This window comes from Rhamphochromis sp. 'chilingali' (assembly GCF_963969265.1).
Source record: "Rhamphochromis sp. 'chilingali' genome assembly, chromosome: 2".
Lineage (NCBI taxonomy): Eukaryota > Metazoa > Chordata > Actinopteri > Cichliformes > Cichlidae > Rhamphochromis > Rhamphochromis sp. 'chilingali'.
Window position 1 is genome coordinate 53,775,069 of NC_137930.1, and position 14,447 is coordinate 53,789,515.

The 14,447-nt window shown below is 39.2% G+C and overlaps 1 protein-coding gene across 12 annotated transcripts in view; it reads right to left on the reverse strand.

The window, feature by feature from the left end:
* Positions 1–14,447, reverse strand: part of plekha5 (pleckstrin homology domain containing, family A member 5) — an 87,454-nt gene that overhangs the window by 34,759 nt on the left and 38,248 nt on the right. For all 12 annotated transcript variants that reach the window (XR_013970852.1, XM_080875769.1, XM_080875767.1 and 9 more), the window contains one exon: positions 1,999–2,082. Coding sequence is in view for 10 of the 12 variants with exons in the window: in XM_080875769.1 (XP_080731895.1) it covers positions 1,999–2,082 (84 nt within the window). In the remaining 2 variants the exon portion in view is untranslated. The remainder of the gene's footprint in view (positions 1–1,998; positions 2,083–14,447) is intronic.

Genomic DNA, 14,447 nt, shown 5'->3' on the forward strand with positions numbered 1-14,447 from the left:
ACCAGTGATCCAGAGAAGCACCCCATTATCTGGCAAAGTTACAAAAATAATTGAAAATGATGTAACTAACTGACATTTGTTTTGTTACATAAATCTGCAGTTTATTATTTGTACCTCTTTCCAGCAGCAGAGCTCTTTTTTGAGAGTTGTTTAAGGGAAAGAAGATCCTGTAACTTACTGCAGTTTAAGTGTTCATAATAAAGCTTCACATATCATTGCTATATCTACCCTAATGGGACACAAATAGGGACTCAAAGTAAACATGGCTGCTTGTCTTCTCCAATCCATTAACTCAAATCTAATCTAAGCTTCCTTTACCTGAATTACTCACTTTTTATTCCATCTTAAGGTGGGCTGAGGCAGGCTTTATGTTATACTAGACTGATTATAATGCCAAACTGAGGCAAAGATTTGTGTTTTGAGTGCATTTAAAGTGCAGAGCAGATTAAGCGGAGATTTTCAGCAAGGCCTCTTTATCCCTGTGGCAGCTTAAATCCGTCTTTGCCTTTTATTACTCGTCCACGGTGCAGATTTTGGCCTTGTACTATTTTTACTAAAACAGAGCCAACTGTTGGATGAAATGCTCTGTAATAAACTTCGAATTGTGAGTCATGTAGGTTTACCGCTTTTCTGTGTTGCCTTCGCTAACTGGACCCGATGTGCGTTCTTTTTTCTCCTTTTTTTTTGCAGATTCTGTAAATGATAAAACTCAAATTGCTAAATTAGATATTATCTAGCACTGACATGTTGTGCTTCTTAGCGTGAAAAGCGGCAGAAATGTGTGAGCAACACAGTGGAGAGAGGAATGTGTCAAGCGAGTGCAGTGTCACAGTTCTGGTACAACAAGCTTCTTCACAAACTTTTTTTTCCTGATTATTCAATCTATACCGAAGAAAAGTGCTGCTCAGAAGATTTTAGAGAGACAAATAAGTCACTACAGCATGCTCTGGAAAAAAAAAACAACTTTCTAACCCACATATTGGAAAAAGCTGAAACTGGTACTCATAAAGAACGACTGGGGGATTTCTTCTTTACTGCTGAACCACTTGAGAGTGAAATTATACGTCTTGGAGCAGAACGTGTTTCAATCAGTATTCGGTGCTAAAATAAGTGACACCAGTTGTGATGGCTTGATTTTAGTGGAACAATCTAGTGGAGGAGATCTACAATGAATGGGGTTTAAAATCTAACTTAGAAACTGAGCAGAGCTGGAACATGCTACGCAGCATTAAGCTATGATGGCTAGGGTAAACCATGAAAGCGCTGTGGGCTGTGATGTAAGCTGTGTATATTTAGCAATCTTACAGACTGAAGTAAATCAGAATGGGAACTAGTTAAGGAGGGCAGTGGAGCAGACAGATATTTGTCCTCACTTTCGACATGCTGCGGACTTAAACAGTCAATCAGGAAGGTTATGAAGTTAGAGGATGGTAATGAAAATACTGGACAGAGTCATAGTGTTGATCTCCTGTAAGTAAAAGCTTGAGATGACTGACATCTGATTCAGTCATGTGGGCAAAAATTTGATGACTGAAAGCAGTGTAGATGATCACATGGACGTCACACAGTTGACCCTGTACTGTATTTGAAAAGGACATGAACTTCTCTCCAGGTCAAAACAAGGGCCAAAATGTGATTAATCATGTTTTCCACTATTTGATGTATGCCTGAAATAATAATGGTTTTTACTCTGGGGCCTTAGCACCAGCACTAAAATTTAAGTCTTTGAAATATGAAAAGTTACCTACAAATGTTTTTTTTCTTAACAGAACTTTCCTTCTTACTGCTGAGAAATTTCTTTATGAAACCGCATAACTGAGGATGCATTGAATAGAGCCTTTGAATTCAAAGGGCAGAACTGCAAATAGACGATGGCACGGCAACAACTTATGCAATGTTGCCTACACATGAGGAGTTTCAACAGCATACTGTAGTGCTAAAAATGCTGCACAGTGGCATTCTGAGAGAAAGAAAAGAAAAAAAAAACAAGAGACTTACTGTTCGTTGATGACAAAGATGCAGTTGTCTTGCGAGGGTAAGCCTGACACAGGATGCTTGCAGGTCACCTTCCGTTCATTGTGGCTAACGAGGAGGAGGACAGGGAAGAAAAAAAAATACTGATTATTGTTTTGGTCAAAAAATAAGTCTGTCAATAATAGATCTCTCCATTTATACCTACTTTTAAAAATATCTAATAGACATGCTGCTTAACAGCTTAGACACAGAAGAATTTCAGAAAAATTAAAATTTTTGCTTTTATTTGAAACTTTTACTAGCAAAATATAAGAGAATCAAACAATTGATATTGTGTATGGTAACGAAAATTGCACACACAGTGCGGAAGTAGTAGTAAGCCACACCAATTAAGAAACTGACCACACTTGAAATGACAGAGTTTAAGCCAGAAAATTTGTAGGTGTTGGGACTGATAACACATTGCCATGGAAACAAAACTACTGTATTAAAGGAAAAATGTAAAAGTCGATAACAATTCTGTATAAAACTAAGCATATATCAAACTTTAGAGCCTCATGTGTAATTTCTTGTCAACTTATACCTCCTTAAATTATCTACTGTCTTTAATTGTTGAGTTCAATCTTTAAAACTATAGTCTTATTACACCCCTCCCTCAAAAAGAAAGAAAAAAAAAAGCCATTCCTATTACTGCTAGTAATTCTCAGCACACTAATAATAGACCTTCTCTCAAGCCCCCCATCATGACACATCAGTCCCATCTTGACACAAAATCACTGACAATGTGCTGACCAACAGCCAACCCAATCAATTGAGTTGTAAATGGCAGTAGTCCACTGGTTGCTAGCAGGAGAGCTAACATTGCATGGAAAGCTTGCAAGCTAACAGCAAAGCGGCAGCAGCTTGGAGGCATTTCAATCGAACTAATTTCGAGGATTAAAGACTTCTTCTTTAATGAGAAGAATGTAGACCTGGCATTTGTGAGCACTGCTTCTGAGCCTGCTCAGTAGACCGTTAACTTCATACATATTATAATCAACTAGAAGAGATAGTGGAAACTGACCTAACTTGACACACATTGTGTCAGTTCACCAGAATAGGTACTCTAGGTACTATGGCTGCTCAATAGGGGCAAAAATTCTTATGGCTTGTCTACTTGGGATGGACTTGGGAGAGAAGAGGCGTTTAAATAAAAAGTATGGCAGTAGTTCTCTTAAACAAAAACAAACAAAAAATGTATATATTTAAGTTTAAACATGTCAGTTTTTCCTCTTATAATTTATAAAATAGAGGATATTTGGTACATCCAAAATCATTTGAAAGCCCATGTGAAGAAATCATGAAAATGATCATTAAAAAAGGGTTCCAGCAGGCTGTTGTGCTAACATACACTCAAAATCTAAAAACAGAGGAACAAATGATGCCACTATCCAGTTGGCCAATTAGAGCGGCCTGCAGTCAGTTCCACCCTGACATAATTAGAACACCAGGACAGCGACCTCACAGTCCTTGAAGAACAGCAGCGTACTGGTAAAGGAGCCAGCGGTCAGTGTGAATGGCCTCGGGGTGAGGAAGCTCACTGATGGGCTTTAGTGTCACTCATGTTAATCATTTGTTGCTTTAACAGTGTCGGTGGAATACTGCCAAGACTGTAAATTTAACATCAACATACAATTTAGCTTCCTACCACATAACCTGCAATTTAGAAATAGAAACTGATAGTTATTTAGTGACTGATACAGAGATGGGGTGCAACTGAGTATTTTATACATATCTTAATCAACATAATAACAAAAATGGAGACTTAACAAAACATATGGCTTGCAATGTCAACAAAGGCATCAAAGCTACTCCTGCCTTTATGTTCTTGATAGTTATTCTATACTTTAACTCAGTCAGGCTGTACTATAAACACAAGAGACTCAAGCTACAGCCCAAAAATAACACAGTGTTTAAACACTGAAGAAACGACCAAATACCAAGTATAAAATATGGGGTTTAGTTTCATTTTAGCCTGAAGAGCAACAGTATCCACAGCCCTGGTCTATAATTACTGGAGGCTCTGTTGGCAGCAGAGCACTCTGTGCGGTCTTTGGGCAAGCCAGCGGCACCATATTTCTTTGGCATCCCTCACACATGCCTATGCTGGTCTGCATAGGTTGGCTACAAATACCAGAGAGAGAAAAAGTATAGATACACAAAATAGTGGAACACAAAAAAGAACATTCCTTTGCACAACAGTCCCAATAATGATTTCTACTACAGAATCAGCTCCAATCAATCACATTTTTTCACATTTCTAAGTTTGGATACTGACTATGACCGCTGTCAGTTCAGATGCCCTGTCATCTCCAAAAAACTCTATCAATGGCAGAGAGAAAACTCTCCACGCTTGTTCTACCAAACTCCAATAACCCGAAAACATCCCGTCCTGGTCGTACTGTCAGACTAGGCCAGTACATTTCTGGAGAGCAATCATCTAGGACAGCATGGGTCAAGCCAGACTCACCACATAAAGAGCAGACAATGGGCATAGCTAGGCACAGCACTCAATTGTAAAATGGTGGTAGAATTAGGCCAGAGGTTCTGCTCCCAGCTAAAAAACCAAATTCAGCTACATTCACCTGCAGTTGGCCTTCGTTCATCAAGGATCAGAGCTGTATCATTGTCAACTCTAATCTGGGAGATGAGAGCATTAAGGAAGGGTCACCGTCAATTTGCCAAAAACTTCTTCAGAGCTCCTGACGAAGTGACTTCCTTACAGTGGCCCATCATACAACTGCGATTTCTGCATGTGCTATGCTGCATTAGGCAAACAACAGTACACAACAAAAACAGTAATGCATTTTCACTAAAGCAGTCTTTCTTTATTCACTTTAAACTATGTAAAATTCCCATCAAAGTTAAGCCATTCAAATGCTGGCAGGCCACCATTCAAGGAAAAGGGTTATTAATAACAATAATATACAATTGCAACATTTTAAAGCCCTGATCACCACGTAGTGTTTTCTTATTGCTAAGTTGCTCTACTTGTGGTGCAGGTACAGCTGAGAATTTCTCCAAAGGTGCTGCTTGTGCTGGCTTGTACAGCAAATGCACAGTAAGCTACACAAAATGCATACATGTGGTCAATCTGTAGTGGGGCTCTAGGGCAACGACAACATCCATTACCTCCCACATCTGAGGATGTTTGCAATAAACACAAACACACATACATAGCAGCGGGAAACTCTTTAAATGCTGCAGGAAGACACTAAAACTTGCTGTTTCAGTGCAATTAAATACATTTTATATAAGAACAATTCACAAGAATAACAATGTCAAAGCCATTCATACTGTAAGGTAAAGATCTTAGAGCATTATTTTACCTTGTTAGTATGCATTAACCTACACTTTTTGGGTGAATGCATCATAAAGAACTTTGTATGTGTCAAGATACACTTCTTTGAGTGCAATAATTATGCAGTAAAACAAAAACGCACCGAATGAAAACACAAAAAGACTGTTTAGTGTTAAAAGATTGCTCAGACTGCCAATCCCACTTCCAAACCATCACCCTATTTACAACTTTTCAGCTTCTTTCAGCTCATTGTTTTGGTTTGGCAGTCTGGGTGGTAAAATCCCAGAGGTTCTGAAAGATGGTACAGTAAAGTAGGGGCTTGCTCGACACACAGCTCAAAGAAGTCAATTATACATTAGTTGCGCAATGAAACTGGCAAAAAAAAAAAAAAATGGACAAACAAAAAGGAGTCAAACATCTGCTGTAGCAGCCAAAAGACACCAGACAGTTCCCAGTAGTCTGGAGACCAAACGAAGGATGTGAGGCAACTCAGAGAGGACCCCTACACAGTCTTTGCTAAAATAATCAAGCTCCAGTGACTCCCGTCACAATCTCTTTCTGTCTATAGTAAGAAATGTTAAACGGGTACATGAGGAAATATAATAAAATTAGAAACTTAACACTGAAACCTGGATTAAAAACAAAATTATCAAAAATTATTTATGGGAAATGCACTTAATCCAAAAAGACAGATGAACTTAATTTAATTAGGGCAGTGTATTTACATGTCTGTAATTAATTCACCTGAATCTGAAAAAGAAATATATTACCTCTATTAAAAGAAATATTAAACTATTGAAGTATTCTTGAGAGTTGACAAGCTACAAGGCTGTTAGAGCGGCACAAGTGCTGACCCTTAAACACATACCACACCCTTCTGACATCCACCAGGTTACCACTGAAATGTCAAGGGCAGGGGTGTCCAACTCCAGGCCTCAAAGGCTGGTGTCCTGCAGGTTTTAGATCTCACCCTGGGTCAACACACCTGAATTAAATGTTTAGTTCATTACCAGGCCTCTGGAGAACTTCAAGACATGTTGAGGAGGTAATTTAGCCATTTAAATCAGCTGTAGACAACCTGCAGGACACTGGCCCTCGAGGCCTGGAGTTGGACACCCCGGTAAGGTGTTAAGGCTGTCGTCCAATAACAAACAAACAAAAAACCTAAGAGATGGTGCCTTTCAAATGAAGCCCCATACATTCATGTTGATATTAGATTTTTGTGGTTTAAAGCTTTTCTGTTTTTTCCCTTATGGGTGAAAATTTTGAAAAAACAAGTGGTGGATGTTGATTAACCCTAACCCCAACCCTAGGTGTTCCACCAGTGACCTGGTGGATCTTAATATTCTGAAACATACTGATATAAATTAAAGTTTCAAAGATAGCTGAAGTACCACGCTCAAAATGAACCTGACTAGGGCTCTTTCATTTAAGGATACAAACTATGTACCCTTACATGAAAGGGTTGCTCTCACAGAGGTTTATAGAGATGGGCAAGCTGACACAAGTCAGAGGTCAGTGTCTGTATAGCACACCTTTTTGGACAGAAGTAATTTGAGAAGATCCTAAACATTCCCATCACAACCATCTGTGCCTGTATGCAGGCCAAAAAAGGTATGATGATACAATATACTTTTTCTGACCTTTTTAAAAAAGGAAGGTCCTTTTTTAAAGCAACCTACAAAGGAGCTAGCCTTTCCATCTATTCAAGCTATACAAGAGAAACATTCACAACATGATTGACAGCCTTGACAATAGTGAGAAGAATTTCCTCAAAATCAATTTTGCTGTATCCATATGGCACTGGGAGCTAAATTCAACCATGACAGGAACACGCTACAGAACAATTACTGGCAAGAAATGTGGCTCGATTTCCTTGTTGTAAACAACATGAGGGCCTTCCAAAAAATATCACTAAACCTTAGTCCTTAATGACTGTTGATGGCAGTTATTGTTTTAACAAAAAAATTTTTTTAAAAATCTACTTTTACTGTGACCTCCTAACTGTGAGTAAATATGTTTTCCACCTCACCCAGCTAATTTTAGTTTGCAACAACATTTAAAATAGTCACACATGTTCTGCAGGATGTGGTCTGTGGTCAATACGGTCCAGATTAAATTAGCTTAAAATCACAGTGTTTTACTGTAAGACGGGCATGTGGTAGTAGAGCAGAGACGCATTGTTTCCTCTACATTTTAGTGTAAGATCTCTCCCTTTGTTTGTTCATGGGGCGGGTATGGGTGAAGTGCACCCACAGGATCTTCTGCAGATGTACAAAAGGTGCGGGACTAGGAGTGGGAGTAATGACCGACCACCCTGCAGTGAGGAGGGTTGGGGAGTTTTCTGTCTCCTGAACTGTCCTGTCCAAAATAATTAGCAGTGAGCTGCAGTAATGAAGAGCTTAAGGTCTGGGAGGGGGGGGGTCACTCCAGCACTCCACAGGCTAAGCTTTTTATTGCTCCGGGTGGGACTTTGATCCCATGCTCTCGTTCCACTGCAGTTTAACCATAAATAACTAAGAGGCTGCAAGAAAGATCCATACCATTATAGAGAGAGGGATAGGGCTCCATGAGTTTTGACAACATATAATTGGATTTTAACACCAGAACTTAGGAACCCTGTTGAAATCTCATAAAATATCTTTGATGTTTATTCAACAATCTTGAGCTTAAAAAAAAGACTTAATACAGTGATCCTAAGTTTGGTTAATGTAAAAATAAAAAACTTAATAATTAAGATTATTAAATCCTTGGTTTCTACCAATAAAAATATTAAGAAAAAACCCACTATAAACAGCGGTGGCTGTCATATATTTTGCTGTCAGTAAAAAAGGAGGGAAAAAGCCACTGAAGGGGATTTCCTCATTCTGTGTTCTGTTGAAAAACTGGAAGAAATTCCCCCCAAGTCATGGTGCAGAGTTTAAAAAACCACTGTGGCAAATTTAGATTTTGAAAAAGGGCTTTTCAAACAAACTCTGCAACACAAAGGTAACCTTGCAAGGGTAAAAGATGAAGCACTGTCCCAGGACGACTTGAACTGATGATTAAGTGACTTTACGACACAAAATCACATCAATTAAACAACTTGAAATGGTAAAATGTTCCACTTCTCCAGACAGAAAATTCAAATTCTGCATTTTCTGTAACTGCTTTCTAATTCTGGGAAAGCTCAAGCAAGGAAACCCATGCCGCTTTCTCTCTCCTCACAACTTCTATAAATACACACTGCCTGACCACAGCAAATGCATCCTATTTTTAATTGAATGCCTTTATAACTGCCTCAAGGTCTCTAGACTGGGCATTCAAGTGTGCAGGCAGGTCAGAGGAGTCAAGCTATCTAGCCTGCATTTTTAAAGACATGAACCAATTATAATGATGCTTTAATTACAGGATAAGTGAGAGCATTTGGTTCTTGATTTTTTGTTTATAAGAAAAAAAATATCACACACAGCCTAGTAAGATGATCCTACAAGTGCTAGAGTAATAACATATCATACTACTCAAAGTACAGGGAGTGCAGAATTATTAGGCAAATGAGTATTTTGTCCACATCATCCTCTTCATGCATGTTGTCTTACTCCAAGCTGTATAGGCTCGAAAGCCTACTACCAATTAAGCATATTAGGTGATGTGCATCTCTGTAATGAGAAGGGGTGTGGTCTAATGACATCAACACCCTATATCAGGTGTGCATGATTATTAGGCAACGTCCTTTCCTTTGGCAAAATGGGTCAAAAGAAGGACTTGACAGGCTCAGAAAAGTCAAAAATAGTGAGATATCTTGCAGAGGGATGCAGCAGTCTCAAAATTGCAAAGCTTCTGAAGCGTGATCATCGAACAATCAAGCGTTTCATTCAAAATAGTCAACAGGGTCGCAAGAAGCGTGTGGAAAAACCAAGGCGCAAAATAACTGCCCATGAACTGAGAAAAGTCAAGCGTGCAGCTGCCAAGATGCCACTTGCCACCAGTTTGGCCATATTTCAGAGCTGCAACATCACTGGAGTGCCCAAAAGCACAAGGTGTGCAATACTCAGAGACATGGCCAAGGTAAGAAAGGCTGAAAGACGACCACCACTGAACAAGACACACAAGCTGAAACGTCAAGACTGGGCCAAGAAATATCTGAAGACTGGTTTTTCTAAGGTTTTATGGACTGATGAAACGAGAGTGAGTCTTGATGGGCCAGATGGATGGACCCGTGGCTGGATTGGTAAAGGGCAGAGAGCTCCAGTCCGACTCAGACGCCAGCAAGGTGGAGGTGGAGTACTGGTTTGGGCTGGTATCATCAAAGATGAGCTTGTGGGGCCTTTTCGGGTTGAGGATGGAGTCAAGCTCAACTCCCAGTCCTACTGCCAGTTTCTGGAAGACACCTTCTTCAAGCAGTGGTACAGGAAGAAGTCTGCATCCTTCAAGAAAAACATGATTTTCATGCAGGACAATGCTCCATCACACGCGTCCAAGTACTCCACAGCGTGGCTGGCAAGAAAGGGTATAAAAGAAGAAAAACTAATGACATGGCCACCTTGTTCACCTGATCTGAACCCCATTGAGAACCTGTGGTCCATCATCAAATGTGAGATTTACAAGGAGGGAAAACAGTACACCTCTCTGAACAGTGTCTGGGAGGCTGTGGTTGCTACTGCACGCAATGTTGATGGTGAACAGATCAAAACACTGACAGAATCCATGGATGGCAGGCTTTTGAGTGTCCTTGCAAAGAAAGGTGGCTATATTGGTCGCTGATTTGTTTTTGTTTTGTTTTTGAATGTCAGAAATGTATATTTGTGAATGTGGAGATGTTATATTGGTTTCACTGGTAAAAAATAAATGATTGAAATGGGTATATATTTGTTTTTTGTTAAGTTGCCTAATAATTATGCACAGTAATAGTCACCTGCACACACAGATATCCCCCTAAAATAGCTAAAACTAAAAACAAACTAAGAACTACTTCCAAAAACATTCAGCTTTGATATTAATGAGATTTTTGGGTTCATTGAGAACATGGTTGTTGTTCAATAATAAAATTATTCCTCAAAAATACAACTTGCCTAATAATTCTGCACTGCCTGTAGATCAGATGGTAGACAATCATCAAGAGTTACCATCATAAATAAATTATATATCTGCAGCACATTTAACTGCGTTTATATGTTGTTATCTGGCAACCTTCACCCCTAGTAAAGCCCCACCGATATACATATGGGCACAGTCTGATATTAGCTGTTTGTCAGTAGGGCTGGGCCATATTATACCGTTCACGGTAATACCGGTATAATGTTAGGCAACGATAGGAAAATGAAATATCGCGATAGAATGGGAGTAAAACGTGCATGCGCAGTGCCTTTGTTTTCATACGCACATGGCCGATTGTTGAGTGAAACAGATGAACCAGAATTGGTTTGTAAAAATGGTGCAACTTCCGTGATGTGGAACTGGTTTGGTGTTTGTCCGTCAGATACACGACAAAGCACATTTTTTTGCAGAACATGCAAGCGGCCGTTGTTATTGTCATATTTGTCGGACTAAGATGCTCTTAAATCTGGGAGTAATCTGGGTCCTAAACTCCGTAATCTTCAGGTCAAACAACACTGCAGCATCACTTAGAGTTAAAAACTGTCTAAATTCTTTCATCTTTAATAAAACGATCAGCATTGCTGCTTTACCAGGTGTAACTATGAAGTTTAACTTCCAGGCATCCATGAAAACTAAAGTTATTACATTTAACGGAGTTAGACGTTAGCAGGAAGCTAGCGGAAGTTAGCTCGCTAGTTTCGCTAGTTACCTAAGCATGATATAGCATGTTCTGACTGAGAGATTTCTGAAAAAAATCAAACGTACAGTTCTGCTATCACTTCCAACATAAATGAAGACAGGAAACTAAACAGCAGTGACGTTTGTAGGGTTACTGAAGTTGGGCTAGCTGGTATATAATGATGTGCTACGTGATCGCTAGCGACACAGCTATGTTAGCATAACATAAACAGTGAAGCTGGAGGACGAACACTAACACTTTTCCACTTATAAAAGTTAACGTGAAGGTTCTTCATGGTTAGAGACAAATGCAATCGCATGGCAGGATGTTGTAAACGGACCAAACTTCAGTCAGGAGAACAACTGAGATAATCCATCCACAATATGAGGTTAGTCATTAATAGACTGCAACAACATGGGAATAGAGCAGCTGCCAGAGAATTCAACATTAATGAATCAATGGTACAGAAGTGGAGGAAGCAAGAAGAATGAGTTTAATAAAGTTTGATTTATCTGACTGCTTTGTTTCGCTTAATGTGCCTTATAATCCCGTGCACCTTATGGTCCGAAAAATACATACTGCACACTGCAGTTTAATGTTGCAAAGCACCTCTTTTTAACTTCAGTGGATATTATACATGGTTATGCTCAGGATATGTCAGCCCATTTCTACTGGAAATGCCTTTTGGTTAAACTTTCAGCAAGGAATTTGCATTTGCACTGTTACATTTTTATAAAGCTTTAATGTACATAAAAACCAGCTTCTTGTTTAAGTGAAAATAAATGGAAGGTTGTCTTTTTGCGCTAGTAATGTTGTGGAGTTGTATTTTGTCTCGCATCAATTATATCGTCGGTTATATCGTTATCGCAAATTTTCAAATATATATCGTGATAAATATTTTTGGCCATATCGCCCTGCTCTATTTGTCAGTGTATCAGTATTAACAGTTGATCAGAGTAGACCCAGGTGGAGCGTAAACGAGTGATGCACAACTCGTGAGAATAAAACAAGTTTATTTTTAATTGTAGTTATTTTCTCTCATATCTAATAAATAATGACACATAAGACATGTCAGGGAAAAAGTCATCAGCCTGATTTATAAATCACCAAATACGGTATTGGTATCAGGCTAAACCCAACTTCATATCTGTAATACTAGAGGATCACACTTTTTTTTTTTGTTTGTTTTTTTTTTTTATTTTAAATTGACAGGATATTAAAGGAAATGAATTTAAAAATGTTGCTTTGTCTCTTAAACAAATGAAACGTCAGCTCATCAACGAGACCCTCATAATGATAACTCTTTTGGCAAAGGTCAAAAATCGAATCCCATTACACGAGAAGGAAGTTGAACATCAGACAAAGCCCACGAGTGCCAATTGGGGTTTTCGTGCCATCAGGTAAGTACTCCTAGCAAGCATGAAAAGCGTTAGGGCTGGTATGGTACTCTCCAATACCACATGGATGCTGACCAGAGGTATGAATAGCCCTCCTCACAATAGCTGAGCTGAATAGGCAGAATAGGCAGTTTATGAGAGGGCGTGTGTGGGGCAGTGGGAGAAAAGACAATAAAGGACAAAATAGCAGCTCTGCAGTCCACACAAGTCACAGGACAGACAGTGTTCCAAAACGTAGTGATGTGGTGATGAAAACATGATGAAAACACACTGTGCTGAAGCACAAATACTGCAGAAAATAGAACCCATAGCTTAATCTGGAGGCCTGATTAGCTTAGACCTTCACCTTAGACCTTTAAACGTATTCACAGAAAACAGCTGCTCATTCGGGCAATAAATCTGATTTTTTGCACAAATAATTAAATTAGCAGCTCAACTGAGGCAGCTGTGACTGCGAGCAAAGTGTGTCAAGGTGACACAGCTGAACGGGCAATTCAAGCAGATTTCAGAGTCATGGAAACAAGCTGCCTTATTGTGGAAAGAAAAAACAGACACAAAGGCTGAAAGAAGTGAAACCAAGCATTTATGGGGAAAATTTAGGAAGTATGCTGGAGGTAAACACCTATGTTTGTAGACTAAGCTACACTGTGACCTTCTGCCAGAGGCCAGTCCCAGCTGTTCCTCATTAAACAAAAGGAATGGTTCCTTAAAGGTCTGCTGATGAACCAAATACTATCTTCCCACCCATATACTTGCCACACATCTAAAGTTTCTACCTTCACTTTCAGTGTTGTGAAACTTCCCTTATTAACTACTCCATGTTCAATTTCAAGCTTCATTAAAGACAACACTAGGCTTGCATACAAAACGGCTGTATCAGAAAAAAATTGTATTTATATTTGCGCATATAGAAATTATGCCTATATACCATCACTATTACCATTTGTAGAGCTACCACAGCTATTTAGGTCTGTTGCAGGACAAAGAGCATAAGTGTGGCACCCTAAAATAACACAAACTCTAATCAAGGTCAGCTCCTTAAAGAAATAGTGAGAGAGGCTGTGGTGGTGGTGGTGGTGGTGGTGGTGGTGGAGTAGTCAATCAAATGCAAAATTAAGAACTGGACTATTGACTACTATTTTTTTATACGTTCAAATTTCTAAACATTAAAAGGTTAAGCTTAAAGTGAGAAGTAAGAACAGCTTTTATGTGTTCATTCCCCTTTTTTTGCTACATACTGGAGTAAAGAGCCAAATTTTAAATCATGCAGAACTGAAAAGGTTTCCTCACCACAGGCTGCCTGCACATGAGCCCGAGCCTTTCCTCTGGTGTTTTTTTTTCCCTACTTACAAAATGCATGAACACATTTTTGCTTCTGCTGCCATCACACAACTACATGTGAATCTAAAAGACAGAGTTTGAAAAGGAAATGCTTTTAAACATTTCACCCATTGTTTTCTATCCATATATCTCTGCAAAAATGTAAACAGTACACAATAACAATTGGTTTGTACACAACTGCATTTCAACGGGCTGACATCCATCTCAAGTTTTTGCCATTTTGCTGGTTTATCTCTCATGAGTCAATGATTGAAAACAAATGGGGCCCCGCCCTTGCCTGTCCTTGATGTCTTCTGCTCAGTGACTGCTGGGGCTGGATCAGCAGAGATCATCAGGGCATCTGTTTATCTCCATTATTCTGGGCCTGCCCTGTGCCTCCCATTCATAACATTTATTTGGATAGCCTATCTAAAGCTACCTACCCATCCAAAATTTTCAAATCAACTCTTTATACCTTTAAAATTCCAGTTGAAATGTCTAAAAGTCCAATTTATATTAAATCACACTGATTGGTTAAAGAGACATTAGCTTGTGAATGCTGTTAACGTTTTGCAGAGGACTCAAGTTTAAGTTGATGGAGTGCTCCAGCCCAGAGTAGATCCCATTCATAAAACAACAGTGGGTATATGGACTGAATACA